The 17,477-nt window shown below is 35.4% G+C and overlaps 2 protein-coding genes across 7 annotated transcripts in view; one reads left to right on the forward strand and one right to left on the reverse strand.

Moving 5' to 3' along the window:
* LOC137250972 (oocyte zinc finger protein XlCOF6-like) overlaps positions 1-17,477 on the forward strand; it is a 156,189-nt gene that overhangs the window by 85,658 nt on the left and 53,054 nt on the right. The window lies entirely within an intron of this gene.
* The window catches only part of LOC137250973 (zinc finger protein 260-like), a 70,221-nt gene continuing 60,148 nt past the window's right edge, over positions 7,405-17,477 (reverse strand). For 2 of the 3 annotated variants that reach the window (XR_010953137.1, XM_067784774.1), the window contains exon 6: positions 7,405-14,450. Coding sequence is in view for 1 of the 3 variants with exons in the window: in XM_067784774.1 (XP_067640875.1) it covers positions 14,420-14,450 (31 nt within the window). In the remaining 2 variants the exon portion in view is untranslated. The remainder of the gene's footprint in view (positions 14,451-17,477) is intronic. The other variant, XR_010953136.1, reaches the window with a different exon arrangement.

Consider the following 17,477-nt stretch of genomic DNA (forward strand, 5'->3'; position numbering starts at 1 on the left):
GTACCAATGGAGTTACATTCTGACCAAGGCAGGAATTTCGAATCAGCTGTGTTCCAGGAAATGTGTAAGTCATTGGGCATTCAAAAAACACGGACAACTGCATTGCATCCTCAATCCGATTGTATGGTAGAACGATTCAATAGAACATTGGAGGAGCACTTAAGCAAAGTAGTGGACAAGTACCATAAAGAATGGGATACCCGCATACCATTATTCTTGATGGCTTACCGATCAGCAGTGCATGAGACAACGGGCCAAACCCCTGCAAAAGTAATTTTTGGCAATGACCTTAGACTGCCAGCTGATTTGAAGTTTGGGATAGATGCCAATGCGGAGAGAAATATCAGGAATTGATTTGGAAGAAGAGCTAAGAGAAATACATGATCTGATAAGGCAACGAACAAATATTATGAGTGACAAGATGAAAGCCAGATATGATAAAGCAATTAATTCAGAAGGTTTTCAGGAAGGAGATTTGGTGCTGTTATACAACCCGCAACGAAAAAAAGGTTTGTCCCCGAAATTACAGTGTAATTGGGAAGGCCCATACAAAGTTGTAAAACGGATCAACGAGGTAGTGTACCGCATACAAACCATCGGTAAACCACGAACCAAAATGAAAGTGGTCCATTTGGAAAGGCTGGCAACGTTTAGATCGGGAGATTTGTCTGATCGGGACGATCAGACTTAGGTGGAGGGCAGTGTCACGGATATTAACATCACTAAGCCGATGCCAAGGCCACGATAAGCAGTATTTACGTCAATAATCAAATCATGTATACACATATATAAGGCAGCCGAAAGATGTCACACACAGATGCATTTACTTATACGCCTATGTATGCGCGAGAGACTGTAAACTACAAACATTCACATCAATAATTCAATCATTATGTATCTACATAAACGAATAAATAATTGCGTCTACACATATGTACGTATACGAGCAGCGGAGCGGCAATGCACAAACACATGCATATATCTTATCTGAGTTGTCACAAGAGAGAGCAATAATTTGTGCACGTAGTTGTGGCTGGCGATTTTGTAGCCGAAACTAACTAGTAACTTCTGGAAATCGAAGAGCCTAGAAGTATGCATCGTAAACTATAAAAGCGGGGCAGGCGAGTAAGAAGTAATTCAGTTTGATTTGAGTTGTCAAGCAGTTACGACTAAGACGATATCTAGCGAGCAATAGCAGTATTATTTTGAAAGTCAGTTTCATTTAAGCTATCAGTTTGGTTATTAAGCTATTCGTTGCACAGTTTGAGTGTTATTGTGAAGTATTTTAATAAAGACCATTTTTTCCATTATTCAATATTGGAGTTATTTATTCAACAGTTTAGCGATACGAACCTAGCAAAAGGGCAAATAAGATTTGCAGCAAATTCGTTACAATACAAAACTGCCTTGAATTCTACTACGATCGTAGTAGATTTTACTATACGTTTAGAAATATTATAACTATATAAGCCGTTACTAGAACTGTTTAGCCAAAAAGATTAACGTAACTTTGTATTCCCTAAGAGAATAAAAACAAATTTTGCAGGAAACTAATTTATTTGAAGAATTTGTACGAAAAAGTAAGCAATCCAAATTTATTACTTTTGAAATACACGTAAATACTGGCATTTAGAGCTGCCAGAAAGTGAGGCTTTGTTGTCGACATCACCTTTATTATTCCATCATGCTGTTCACAAAGCTGCGTGGAGTTTAGCAAAAAAAAAACGTTTGTTTACGCAACAGACGGAAGAAGCTCTGCTGCCAAATGTCAAGAACTAAGTGTACAAAAATACCTAAACAAGAGTGTTTATTAATTTCATGAAAGACCAATTTTCATAAAACAGTTTATTATGTAACACAACGCAAACTTCTTACGAAACTCTTTTGTTCCATCAATAATAAAAATATGTCAAAATGAAAAAAATATCAAATAAAAAAAAAAACTTACAATTATCCAATTTCTAGTAGGTATGTTTGAAATTCTTCAGCATTACTATGGGAAAATTTAACTTGTTGTCCAATAATTTCCCTAGTTCAAGAATAGCCCGATCTACACAACCTGCTACCATCAGCATTAAAAGCGAGCATTTCTCCGACTCCAGTTTTTTTCTTTTAAATCAGAAACTTGAGTCTGAGAAAATGCTTGATTTTTATGCGAAAGGGCCCATTGTAAAATGAAATACACCATTTTGGAATAACGTTGCATACATTTAGGTGAAAGTATAACAAATTGTTTCCGGTGTCGCTTGTTGTTCGTATCTGAGTACCTGTTAACTGTAGAACGCATAACCAAAATATACCACGCAAACGCATAACGGGGTACCCGTGTGTCCACGTACAAGTTTTTACCGTTACAAATGCACAGAAACAAAATTCATAAGTAAAAATTATTACATATTGTGTGCTGATCAGTGAGTTACTTACTTACTGCGACAAGCTCGAGAAAATCGGTAACCGGGTCAGGCTACCTATGTTATACTGAAACCCCCAAACGAAGAAGAAAAACGCGAAAAGCATGCGGCATCTGCAAAAAACCAATGTGTCTGGTACATTAGGTGACAAATTGTATTTGCGCCGCTTGCGAGCAGACAAATTAGTATATGTCTACAAAATACGATATTTTTTGTTTAAAGATTCATGTTTCCTAATATATTTTTACAATCCGCAATAAAACTAATAAATTGTTAAATATTTGAAGGGTAGTCGGGTACCCGGTTATGCGTTCGCAAAGGTCTCAACTTTGGAAACTTATATCTGGGGATCCACTCATCTGAAACCTTCAAGCATTGACTTAAAAGATAGAGAAATACTGTAGTTTACACACACACACAGTGGTTCTCTCACTAAAGTAGTTTAAAGTCGCTACTGGACACACGGGTACCCGGTTATGCGTTCTAAGGTTAAAAGGGCAGTATTTCACGCCATTCGACTCTTGTAGGTGAAGACTCGCCAACAATTTTTTTAAATACATTCATTTCTGAACTACTCAAATACCACACGCATAATTTTGAGAGCGAACCATCTTATTCCATGCTAATGTGAGTCTTCTTCCGTGCTTTGTCTTATCCAATAGCTAGCTGGTAACTCACGAATTAACACCCATACATTTTATCGGAAGTCCAAGGCAACTGGCAATTTTAACATTGTTGGAGCATAGCGACATTGTTGTTAGAGCCGAAGGTTCTATAAAACTATTGACAAGATTTTTGTTGGAGAAACAAAACATAAATGAAATACGTTACATATGGCGGGTCTGATTGTGGATAAAAGGGGGTTTAACGTATACCAATATGCAGATCAAAGTTGGACCAGGATGACGGGCAACTCCTTGGGAGGCATACTCTCCCTTGTGTAAGAATTGGACAGTGAACGTAACTCGCTATACGAATTTGCCGGCCGTGCATGAATAAGGCTGATGGTATTTTAGTTCTCTTTTAGATCAAACGGATAAGTCCTTCTATGAAGAATGTTTCATAGTGTTTACGTATATGTCGTCCTATATACTTGGGAGGTCAAGCTGTATCCGTTTTATTTGATAAATTTTCTAATTTTAATCGGCAATAATTACTGTTAAAACAGTTACAAATACTATTTATAATAGTCCCAATATTTGGCCATTAATTTGCTTAGTAACAAATTTAAATCTAAAAGATAGAATCAACAAATAGTAGATTCTATTCCGATCAATAATCCCAGTAGGGGGTCCTACCTAGAACGCGGACCTATGTTTTAAATCTAATTTGAACCTCTACGGAAAAAGCTTCGAGGGATGTGCCCTTTTCCTTTTCATTTCCATTTATTCCCAATTGCACGGGGACCAAATATATCTATATATATATTTCTCTTTTTCCCGATTATTTCTTGGGATCGCTTACACTAACACACTTTAAGATGTTGCTTGTAATGTTGGCCGATCCCGTGATTTTTGAGGAACAACGTTATATGTGATTGTGGCCTCTCAGTCACAGCGAGTTTTACCCGTGACTGTGACTGAAACAAACCAAAAACGACAACAGGAATCAGTTTTATATTTTTCCCTACGGCTTGTGTTGCGAATAAGTAGCAGATGTCGCAGAAAACCTGAGGGCCGATTTCACCAACTCGACTTAGGCTAAAACTAAGTTGCAACTTAAGTTAGCCCAGATTTGAGGATAAGTTTTTTTTACGGTTTTGCCAACTTGCTACTAAACCCATTGGTGGTGAAACAGAAAAATTAAAAAATATGACTTAACTAAGTTAGGTCGAGTTGGTTAAATCGGCCCTAAGGAACAGCCTCTAGAAACGTACTCACTAGTAGCAGATATATACACACATAACATTACTATTACTGCGACCATCGATTTAACAGTGGATATGGACTGTTAGCGAGGGTGTTGCTACAGCCGCCTCACTATCATTTTCTGGGACATCTACTGTTATTCAGTCGCAGCTTAAATAATACGCTCATTGTATTGGTTCCTAGCATAGAAGCGATTTGTTCCTGTGATCATAGCTTTGTTTTAGTCTGTGATTGAGTTTATTGATAAGCGTGATTGGCAATGGGTAATAAATGCTGTCACAGGCAATCTGTCACGGTTATTCCTTCTAACGTGTCACTGAAATGTACTGTGATATTTCAGTGGCTGTGACAAAATCACAGGTACACGGATATTTGTCAACTCTAGTTGCTTGCGAGATTATTTTACTTTATTTTCTGCTTGGCAGTTGACGCGGCTGAGTAATTCAAATTCTAAAAAATATCTGTTTTTAGTGTACCTGGGGCCCTATTCAGTAACTGTGAGTTTTAAAATGTAAACTTTTTGTTCATTTAATTTCTATGAAAGAAAAATGTACATTTAAAAACTCATAGTTACTGAATAGGGCCTCTGCACTAGGACATGATCCTCGTGTTCCAATGGTACATGAACCAGATACGGATCCATATGGTTCACATTGTTATCCGTATCTGGTTCACGTTTCATTGGAACACGAGGGATATGTTATATTTCTCTAAGATGCGTGCACATTAAGCGGCTTGAAATGAAGCGGTACCAGCGCGATACTTTTTTCCATATTTGATCAACATTAGCCATCTTCCGGTGGCAAAGATCCTGAACCAGATAAATAATTTTACATGTAAATGCAACAACAACGATTTGAGCCAGATAAATCTAGATAGAAGCCTGGTTAAATTTGTGAGCCAGATAATTTGTTAATTACTTTTTTAATTTGGCAACGCTGCCTTTAATAAACCTACTTTTTCAAAAATAGATGTCGCTTCTTAGGCTTTCGCCGTATGTGTTAAATGAAAAACAGCGGAGATATCTGCCTATCACATTTCGCGTGTGCGAAAATTTCACATCTGCTTCTAAAGCCTCTCAATGATCCAGAACATTCCCGTGAGAATTGAGCGTGAGCCGGAGCTGTAAAACTCACTGGATGACGGCCGCGTCGCGTAGGGCTGCTGCCGCTAAATTTGATTTGCTCCATAAGAATGCATTCATACAGGAAACGCCTCTTCTGAGATTGCACCATATAATTTTGTAGCATACTTTTAGGAACGATGCATAAATCATTTACGCCGTTGTCGATGGTCTTTTATATTCTGAGTACCTATTACAATGCGCAAATTTAGAGAATGCGGCATCATCACTTTTTGTGTTACTTGTTCTTTCAACTTCTGAGTTCCTGTTAAAATAAAACATTGAAGCCATGTCTGCACAGTTAAGTCGCGAATTATTTGAAAGCTGGGCTAATTTTGTTAAATATATTAAAGCTATCAGAATATAAACTAAAGATCTGTTGGACATCATTTTGGAATAATGATCAAAAAATACCTTGAATTAGATCCCTACATACACAGGAAACAGCTTTTTATTACGAAAACGACGTAAGATAAACCCAACGAAGGGATAGATACAACATAAAAATGTGTAGTTATTTCCAGGTTTGAAGGTTTACAACAGAAAGGAATGGTGAGAACCAATTTATAGGTTTCTCTATCTTATAACTTTAAACGAGCAATTCTTGCATATTCGTATATTTGTATGTTTTTATAGCCAAACGACGAACGGCTCAACCGATTTAAATGAAATTGACACAGAGATAATGTATCACCTTCTAAAGGGCCCATTACTGATACTTAGCATAGACTTGGGTTGACTTAGCGTGCACTTGGCAACTTAGCCACGATTATACTCCACTTAGCGCATACAATCTGGCATCATAATCAGCTTTGAAATTTATTTTTAAATAAATGTCAATTTGTATGAAAAAATGTCAAAATGAAATGGAAACAAACAAATGGCATCTCAAAATGTAAACGTCAACGAAAGGCATTTCACTCCGCATATCAATAGGGACATTTTTGAGTAGGGTTGCCATTTAGGGTTTCCACCTATTCGAAATAAAAAAAAAAATTGCATAAGATATGCCGATATGGGTATCAAACGAAAGGTATTTCACTCCGTATTACAATAGGAACATTTTTGAGTAGGGTTGCCATTTAGGGTTGGGGTAGTTAGACGACATAGTACTCTACTTACTCATATTCTATTAAAGCTTTAAAGAAGAACATTAGAGTTAAAAATCTTCGTAAAAAACTCTTACACATGATTCGACTTAATTTTCTTAATTTCACACACGCTAATAAAATTGAAATACAATATCAAGGCACCGTGGCAAATTCTAGCAAAATATATTCAAATACATATTTTTGGCAAATATGAAATGAATAATTGCAATTTCTCACAGATTACTATTAGAAAGATTTCTCACCATAGCAAAAATATATCTCACCATGTTAATTTGCTACCGTTGAACACTAGAGGCATATGTTCAATTTGAAAACGACATCTAACCGTTTAACTACTTACCAACAAATGGCGTTTGGGGAAGTAAGTTGACATTTAATTAAACTAACTGATAGTTGTCATTCGTGAAATTTACAAGTTTTTGGAATGTAATAAAATTGTGACTTTCATAGTGTATAACTAAAAAAAATTTTGAAATTAATACCTAATTCGGCGCATGAAGATACTCCACCTAAATCACTTAGTTCTCGATTTCAATAATTGTCATAACAATCCCTTATACTAGAGGCTGGAATTACCCAATTCAAATTTTTCATTCCGGTTCATTTTGCCGTTAGTGTTTGAAATCAAATATTGGTAAGTAAAAATATATAATATATGTACATATAAAAAAAGTAGAGTTTGATTAATGATGACATGTAGAACAAAGTATGTTATGCGGCATACTTGAAGATTGCCGAGCAAAGCTCGGTCGCCCAGGTACTATAAATAGTAAAATAAACCTTTATTTTTACGTTGGATGGAGAAGGAACACTAAGAACGACCGCATAATACTTAGCAGCAAAATAAGATATAAATAATACCACAACAATAACAATAATATCGATTGATATTTAAATTTTATTACAATTTTTTTCTTCATATATCATATATTTTATGTAAATATGTATATGTACATATTTGTTTGTTCATATATTTAAATGTGACCAATTAGTTAATTAATTATAACTAATTTAAACAAAACTACATATATTTATATATAAACTATAAAATATCTTTTATAACATAAGTTTTTATTAATTAATTATATTTATAAATATTTCTTTATACTTTTTTTTTTAATTTTTATTTTAAGTCTATTATACATTTTTATGTATTTCAATAAAATCTTTTTAATATCAATTAAATATCGGAATTACTTATTTTAAAACAATTACAAAGGGTAACGCAAACACGACCACGCACAGTGGCGCCTCTGCCGTTAAAGCATGGCAAAAATCAAAAAAATCATGAAATCGTTCGCTAAATCTAATACATGTTTCTAATAGAGAATTTTCCTTGCATCAAGAATATACAACTTTTTTTCACAGAAAATCATAGTTTACCAGGTAGAGCCGATCAAAGTTGACCAATTTTCAACATTGGGAAAAATTTGAAATTTTTCTCCTTTTTCGTTGTATTTAAAATGGTTTTGTGAGTAAAGAAGGCGGCCGGTTGTCGTTTTCTTGTATAGCTATTAAAGATAATTTAATTTAGGATTGAAACAAAAAAAATTGTTTTTTTTTTTTTGGTAAAAGTTGGCGGATATACCTGTTTTTCGAAATGCCTATTTTTAGGCCCTTTTTAAAACTTTGATGGAAAAAATAAAAAGATGTTAAAATATGTGCTCCGTCAAATTAACAGTAGTTATTTGTGAAATATTCAGTTACCTAAATTCATAAAGTCTACTTGCGTCCAGCTGCAACTTCAATTTTTACATAATATAAATAATATAAAATAAAGTTAAACAACCTTGGGCATAAATACGCGCCGTAAACACGTGCCGTAAGGTCGTTTTTGTTATTGGAAGTTGTTAACAACATACATTTTTTTAGTTACGAATTATATACCTGAAATTAATTTTAATAATTTCAGTAGGTATATAAAGCTATCCATCATACAATGCACATTATCATTCGTCTTTTGGAGATTAAGGAACTAAGTATTCTGTTTACTTAAATAAATTGAATAGTATTTTTAAATATAGTTCACAGTTTAATATTTAGTCAGATACACTCGAAGCCAATTCTAATATGTATCTAGAAAACTCGAAACTATTTGCGGTGTTTAAATCTACAAAGTCAAGACGGGACTTCGTTGAGCCTATTATGAGAGAATTAGCGAGTGAAACAAGCATTAAAGAAAAGGAAGGCCTGGAAGAAAAAATTGGCTTACAATACATTATGATAGAAAGAAAATGGAAGGACGTCTATCGTAACAATTCAAAATTTCTAAGTAAGCATGAAAAGTGGCTAGCTAACAAAATTGTTTGGACGAAGAAACGCCTAGCACGTCAACCAATCCAACTAGAGGGAGACCAACAAAACCCATAGCAGAGTGTTCTACCTACGCAAGGAAAAGGAAGCTGTCTGATACCACAAAAGCTATGGCCACGACTCATCTTTCAGAAGCACTGGCTATTAAATATAAAAAAGACGAAGAAAACGTGAAGTCTCAAATAACAGAAGCAGTTGCGGTAGCAAGTTCAGTGCGACTGATGAGGATCAAAAACAGCATTCCCACACCACCAAATGCGCTACCTAGGAAATAACTCCCGAAGAAGCTTTGGCGCTGTTTATAGATCTTGGTTTAACGAAGAAAAAATAGATTATATTGCGTAAGTCATTACTGCAACGTAATGCCGATATTTAACCTGGATACAAAAAAATTACTCAAGCCAAGAAAGAAGCAGTTCCTCTAAGTCCCAAAATAACCGAAGTATCAGCTGAAATTGAGCTACAAAACCTAATGGATCATACGTCTACATGACTCCTTCAAAGTTTTACTGAAGAAAAGTTGAAATCACTGCCAAAGGAGCTAGCCTTGATAACTAAGTGGGACTGTGATGGATCATCAGGACAAAGCGCAATTAAACAAAGAATAAATGTAGACGATGACCCAATTACAGATAGTAATATGTTTATGGCTTCTATTGTTCCATTACGACTAAAATATGAAGCTTCAGAATATTGGAAAAATCCACGTCCGTCATCAACTATATTGTGCCGCCCGACATTATTCAAATACGAGAAGGAGTCTTCGGAACTCATAAAAGCTACAGTGAGTGATATAAAAAATCAAATTGCCAAATTAGAACCAACAATAATTGAAATTGAAGAGGGAAATGTTATTACAATAAAGCATGATTTTCTTCTAACAATGGTCGATGGAAAAGTTTTGAACTTAATAACAAATACGACATCTATAATGAAATGTCCAATTTGTAAGAAGGGCCAAAAGGACTTTGAAAATCTTGATGATTCAATAACTGACGAACTAAATTATGAGTATGGAATATCTCCTTTGCATGCTAGGATAAGACGTATGGAATTTGTTTTGAAGCTGGCTTATACACTACCACAACAAGGAGAAGTTTTCAACGACAATACAACATGTAAGGAGAAACAAAACAGGAGAAAAAAAATAATACAGGATGCATTCTATAAAGAGATTGGCCTTAGAGTTGACTCTCCAAAGTATGGATACGGAAATACAAATGATGGTAACTCCTCAAGAAGGTTTTTTCAAAACGATGAAGAGACTGCTCGCATAACAGGAGGTGATAGAGATATTGTGAAAAGATTGGGAGTAATTTTAAATATTTTAAACTGCCATGAACCAGTTAATGGACCCAAATTAGAAGAATATGCATCTAAAACTACAGAGTTGCTGCAGCAAAAGTAACCTGAGAAGAAACTTACACCAACGGTACATAAAATTTTAGCACATGGAAAAGATTTAATAGAGTACCAGTGCTTACCATTAGGAGAATTGTCTGAAGAAGCTCAAGAATCTAAGAACAAGGACTACAAAAGATATAGATGTATGAACACCTTCAAAGTATCACGAGTTAGACAAAACGAAGACCTTTTCAACATGTTAGCTATCTCTTCTGATCCAGTCATATCATCTATGAGATATGTAAGAACACAAAAAGATCTTACAGATGCGTATAGCTCAGAAATGATTCCAGTGACGATGACTATGTTAAGATAAAATAAGTTTCTCACTTCTTATCACAACAATGAAAAAGAGATTTACTAATCAGTTTTGTTACTTTACTGAAAAATAAGATATCTATGAACAAGTTAATTTTTTATTTCAAAAAAAAGAATTAATTTATTTAATAATTTATCAATAAATACTTTTCGTTATTGCATTTCTCTAAAGTTTATCAAATTTATTTTAAAGCTTAGGCATTTCGCCTTCAAACGAGTATTAAATTTTTATAGAAATCAATACGTCTATCGAGTTTGGTACAAATTGGTAAAGCGGTTACTAAGATCAAACTTTTTAGCATTAATGGGCAGGGCCACTCCCTTTTTCCAAAATTCGTTGGCTCTTTAATCTTTAGCTCAAATAAAATTTTATTGCACCACTTTCAATAACTTTTAGTTATTAATAAAATATGTATTTGGCTTGTAAATTAAAAAAAAAAACTTAAAATTTTACGATTAATTTTGAAGCACCTTGTTATTGTGGCACCAAAAACGGACATTTGAGTTTTATAAGAGTATTGCCATTTAAAAGAAACAATACGTCTATCGATTTTGGTAGTTATTGATTACGTGAATACTTAGATACAACTTTTTATCATAAGTGGGCAGCGCCACACTATCTTATCAAAATCATTAGTTTATCTTATTTAATGCTTAAATACGTCATTATACGACAAATCTCATTTTATTTTTTTATTTTTTACTAAAAACATTTTGTTTTTGCATTTTTCTAAAAATTTTCGAGTTTGACGAAGCACCCTGTATCTGCGACATTCTGAGCTTTCACACAATAAAACTTCAAATAATTAGCTTTCATTTGCATTTTAAATTTTTAAAATATTTTCATTGGTTCAAAAGTTATGATTTTTGCAAAGACAAAATTCAAAAGGCGCCACTGTGCGACGTTCACTTATATATTTTTATACTCAGGGTGCTTTGCACACAGAGTATATTAACTTTGATTGGATAACGGTTGGTTGTACAGGTATAAAGGAATCGAGATAGATATAGACTTCCATATATCAAAATCATCAGTATCGAAAAAAATTTGATTGACCCATGTCCGTCCGTCCGTCCGTTAGCACGATAACTTGAGTAAATATTGAGATATCTTCACCAAATTTGGTACACAAGCTTATGTGGACCCAGAATAGATTATTATTGGAAATGAGCGAAATCGGATGATTACACCCACTTTTTATATATATATAACATTTTGGAAAACACAAAAAACCTGATTATTTAGTAAATAATCACCCCTATTCTGCATTTCGATTACGTTCCCGTTCTACGCTCCGCTTCAATCGAAGTTTGGTATTCTGCATTACGACGGAATCTTAAAGAGAAGAGGAAGAGCAAATGATTTTTCGAAATCAGCTGTTGGTACGGAATGTGTGAACATTGGAACAAAATAAATTAAAGAACATTTGTAAAAAACACTGAAAAAAGTTTATATTTTATTATCCACGCCATTTTGTACAAAAAAAAAGCAATATAATATATTGCCGCAAGTGTTATATTTTTTTGAGTGAAGTGCTTTCATAACTGTAATTGTGTTTTGTCGTTCTTTTGGCCAATTCCCTGCCGTGGCCACCAAGTTTTGTTAAAACGGATTCCTGCACGAATATAGTTGACATTTTCTGAATTTTAAGGATGCTAATTTCATTGCACTGGCCTAAAATACTTTATGAAGATTTATTTATTCTTTCCGCAAGGATTGTTTACGTTTTCGCTTCACCTTCCGCTACTCCGCAAGCTTGCTTTGGCATATAGTCTGTTATACTGGAATCAATAGCCGCGGTATTATTTATGGAGTTGGAAAGCAACGCATACGAAAATTGCCAGGCGAGAATGGAAAGGCAAATATTGCGAGATTTGTGTAATACATTTGAGATGAGTGACGAATTGTAAGAAATTGAACTTAAAATTGGTAAAGTTCAATGACTTATTTTCTTATTTAGGTTCAAAAAAAACGTTCGACTTAACAAGGATGCTTTAAAGTATGTGTTAGATACTTTTGCGGGGCAAATACGTCCAAGGACTTCGACATCGACATGTTGCTTTTGACCTGGAAACATGTAAAAAACAATCATCATCAAGCCTTCTACGTTTCTTAACAAGTTTTACTTACATTTTTGTTAAAATTCTGTTATAAATTAATAAAAAAATAAAAAGAAAATATTTTTCCGCCAACAAATTTGCAACTTAGAAAAACGGAACTACGATCGAAATGCAGAATACAAAAAATCGAACGATTCGAAGTTGGATCGAAAGAGATTGGAACACAGAATACCAAAATTGCCAAATCGAAAAAATTCCAATCCAAGTCGAAATGCAGAATAGGGCTGAATACACCTAGAATGTTGAAATTTGACTTGTGGACTGATATTGAGATTCTTGATAAAAATATGAAACAAAATTTTAAAATGGGCGTGGTACCGCCCACTTGTGCTAAAATCAATTTTACAAATATTATTAATCATAAATCAAAAACCTTAAACCTGTTGTAACAAAATTCGCCAGAGGGGTTGCCTTTACTATAAGGAATGCTTTGAAGAAAAATTAACGAAATCGTTTAAGGACCACGCCCACTTTTATATAAAAGATTTTTAAAAGGGTCGTTGACGAATAAAATAAGCTATATCTTTGCAAAAACGAGCTTTATGCCAATGATATTTCATTCCCCAAGTGGATTTATAACAATAAATAGGAAAAACTTCAAATTTAAACAAATGGGCGTGGCACCGCCCCTTTCATGACTAAGCAATTTTCTATGTTTCGGGCGCAATAAGTCGGAGAAAAATTTACATATCGTAACAAAATTGGGTACATATATTTTCTTTATAGCAGGAAATATTTCTAGTAAAAATGGATAAGATTGGTTAAGGACCAGACCCACTTTTATATAAATGACTTTAAAAAGGGTCGTAGGCAAAAATAATAAGTTAAATCTTAGCGAAAAATAGATTTGTACCAATCGTATTTTTATTATTCTGTTATATCTTTATTTTAAAATAAACAGTAGGGAAATCCCCATATCTGAAGGAGAACTGCATTATTACCCGCTCATGGTCATTGGTGTTAGCCTCTGCATCCTTTTTGCTTCTTTTAAACGAAAATTAGTTCAGAATAGAACCATATGTATATGCATTATTGCGCAGTCTTGTAACCCCATTAAGCACACAAACAACAACAGCATTTCAAGTGTGCAGCTGGGTATGTAATGTTCGGTTTCACCCGAACTTAGACCTCGTTACTTAGTTTTCCTGAGCCCAAATCCCATCGATCAATGTCGCGATATCGGGTAATAAATCGACCCACCCTAATGGGCATGCTTTTCTTGGCTACTCGTGGAACCTTTAATAGTGTTGGGGAAATTATGACTGGCCGTTCATATGTTGATATATTAAAAACATCTTGTCACATAAGAAATGCCACTTGTTTGGATCTTCCAGCAAGACAGCAACCCGAAATATACGAGCAAAGTAGCAAAAAGATGGTTTAAGGAAAGCCAGATCAACGTCAACACGATCTTATTCTAGTGTGAAACTTACTGCATTTCCGAAACTGGAAAATACCTTTTCAGAAACTTTTGAATTGGCAGGTACCGCATGATATCTTTTAGCGAGTTTCGAGAGATTGGGAAATATTTTTTCATGATTCTGCCACTAATTTCTGATACTGAAATTGTGAATTTTTTTCCATAGGTATCCGAATATTCGAACATTCGGTTTATCCGGGTAATTGAAAAATCCAGATGAAACTCCCAACCGTAACACAAACGTATTGAATTCTACAAATGTATTATCGTTTATTCTGAAGAAATTTCAGCTTTCATTCAAGCTACCACATATCAGCTTCGCCACTTGCTCATTTTTTTGTATCCAAAAGTGTATCATTCCTGAAAAAATGTATAAGTTTTTTTTTTTAATTCATAGATTGATTGTGTTTGAGTAATTTCGTCTGTATTTAAGTAAATCATGAAAAAAAAAAAACTGAAACTAATGGTGATTTCTTTTCTACACGAAAATGTCGCCAACGGGGCCAAACATTTTTAAGATTCTCACTTCGCCCTGTGAAATTGTAGCCACTTAAAAGGTTCAGTGCCACCCTGCATGACTTGAAAAGAACAAAAATTGTCACGTAACCAGCTATTTCTTCCCGCCAAATAAACAAATCTTTCGCAAATTATACTTATTCAAATAAAATTAATTTTAGTATACTGTTTTTAGTATACTGTGTTTAATTGTCAATGTGATTCATCAGCTGATTGACAGGGCTGTTCTCTGCACCGTCAATGGCAGCGAGGGCAAGTAATGTTGCTTTTTGGCCATTTTTAGGGGTAGGTTGTTGAGAAAAGATAATGATGCCCTCTATTGAGGTTACACTGATTTTACAACAGAACACAACTTTTTAGAGTTGGCGTGAAGGCGACATTTTCGTGTAGAAAAGAAATCACCATAATATTTGGAGCGAGACCATGATTCAATCACAAGAGGTTTGCTCGGCTGACAAATTTTTGACAATTGAAGCCATTTTGCTCCCAAATCGCATTGACATCTGTTAACTGTGTTGTTTCTTTGCGAATTTTCGAAAAATATTAGTAGTAGAAATAGGAATCAATCAGTTTACAAATACCCGATAAGTACTGAACTACATAATCCCTTGGAACAATTTTTTTAATTTTATGATTAATTTTTTAACGATACCATGATCCATTAGTGTGGCTGAATATATTGTAACGAATTTACTGCAATTCCTCTTATTTGCAACCTTCTGCTAACGCTCGAATCACTAAGCTGTTGAATAAATAACTCCACTATTCAATACTGCAAAATGGCATATATTAAAGTACAATAACACTACTATTGCTCACCAGATAGCGTCTTAAATCAAACTGATTGTCGTGTCTCTACTGTCGCTGCCATTTATACTCTGTGATTTCTCGTTTGCATACTTCGAGGCGCTTCCATTTCTAGAATTTACTAGTTGGTTATCAGCTATAAAATTACTACGTTTATAGCTTCTCATATGCGCGTGTATATGTGAGCACAATTATAATTGCATACTTTTGGGAGCATCTCAGATAAGATAACTGCATGTGTTTGTGCGTCTCTTCTCCGCTGCGTGTACGTACATATGTGTAGACATAATTATTGATTTATTGATGTGCTAACAAGTCACTGCTTAGCATCGGCTTAGAGATGATAGTATCCCTTAGTGTTGCTAATATTCGTCACACTGCCCTCCACCTAAGTCTGACCGTCCCGATCAGACAAATCTCTCGATCTAAACGATGCCAGCCTTTCCAAATGAACCACTTTCATTTTGGTTCGTGGTTTGCCAATGGTTGGTATCGGTACACTACATCGTTGATCCATTTTACAACTTGGTATGGGCCTTCCCAATTACACTGCAATTTCGGGGATAAACCTTTTTTTCGTTGTGGGTTGTATAACAATACCAAATCTCCTTCCTGAAACCCTTCCGATATATTGCTTTATCGTACCTCACTTTCATCTTGTCACTCATAATCTTTGCTCGTTGCCTTACCAGATCGTGTATCTCTCTCAGCTCTTCTTCCAAGACACCAGTGGATTTCTTGACATTTCTCTCCGCATCGGCATCTATCCCATACTTCAAATCAGCTGGCAGTCGAAGGTCATTGCCAAAATTACCTTTGTGGGAGTTTGGCCCGTTGTCTCATGTACTGCCGATCGGCAGGCCATCAAGAATAACGAGATGTGTGTATCCCACTCTTTATGGTACTCGTCTACTACTTTCCTTAAATGCTCCTCCAATGTTCTATTGAAACGTTCCACCATACCATCGGACTGAGGATGCAATACAGTTGTCCGTGTTTTTCGAATGCCCAATTTCTTACACATTTCTTGGAATACAGCTGATTCAAAATTCCTGCCTTGGTCAGAATGTACACCATACCATGCAACCCAATCGTTTGTAACCACTTCTGCTACTGTTTCCGCGTCTTGGTTTGGGTTTGGGTATACCTCTGGCCATTTACTGAAATAATCCATAACCACCAGTACGTATTTGTTTCCGCGGTTGCTAGTAGGAAATGGACCTACGACATCCATGGCGATCCTTTCAAATGGTGCACCTGAAATATACTGCTTCATCTGGCCATGACTTCGTGTTTTGGGCCCTTTCGCTCTGTTGAAAACCTCGCAGTTGGCAATCCACTCGGTGACCGACTGACGGCAACCAACCCAATATAATCTCTGCTTAATTTTCTCGAGCGTCTTCGTGATTCCAAGATGACCTCCACTTGGACCATTATGCAGCTCGCTGAGCACGTCAGGAATCCTCTTTCTGGGAACAAATATCAGTTTCTTCTTGTATTGGCCATCCTAATTCTCCCATACTCGATGCAAGCAACCGGATATCAATTTTAAACTGTTCCACTGTGCCCAATATTACTTCGCAATGGGACTCTCTGTTTGGTCTTTCATTTCGTTCGAGCCCTTGTATAACATGTGACAGATCTGTATCTTCTAGCTGACACTTTCTTAGTTGTTCATTGTCCCATCCATGCGTACACGTTATAGTCATTAGCCGGACACCTATAATGTCTTATTTAGCCTCGGCCTTTGAACAGTGTTTGCATTCCAAACTACATGGTCTTCGTGACATTGCGTCGGCATTTCCATGGGTACTACCTTTTCGATGCTCAATGGAAAAGTCATAGCTTTGTAGTCGCTCGATCCACCGTGCCTTCCGGATTACGGAACTGCAGAAGCCATTTCAACACTGCGTGATCTGTCCTGACGCGGAATCGCTGGCCGTAGAGCTATTTGCGAGAATGTTTAATGCACTCTACCAATGCCAACAGCTCTCTCCGTGTAACGCAATAGTTCCTCTCTGGTTTTCCAATCGAACGGCTGTAATATGCAACTACCTTCTCCTG

The sequence above is a fragment of the Eurosta solidaginis genome, chromosome 4, assembly GCF_040869045.1.
Source record: "Eurosta solidaginis isolate ZX-2024a chromosome 4, ASM4086904v1, whole genome shotgun sequence".
In the NCBI taxonomy this organism is placed as follows: domain Eukaryota; kingdom Metazoa; phylum Arthropoda; class Insecta; order Diptera; family Tephritidae; genus Eurosta; species Eurosta solidaginis.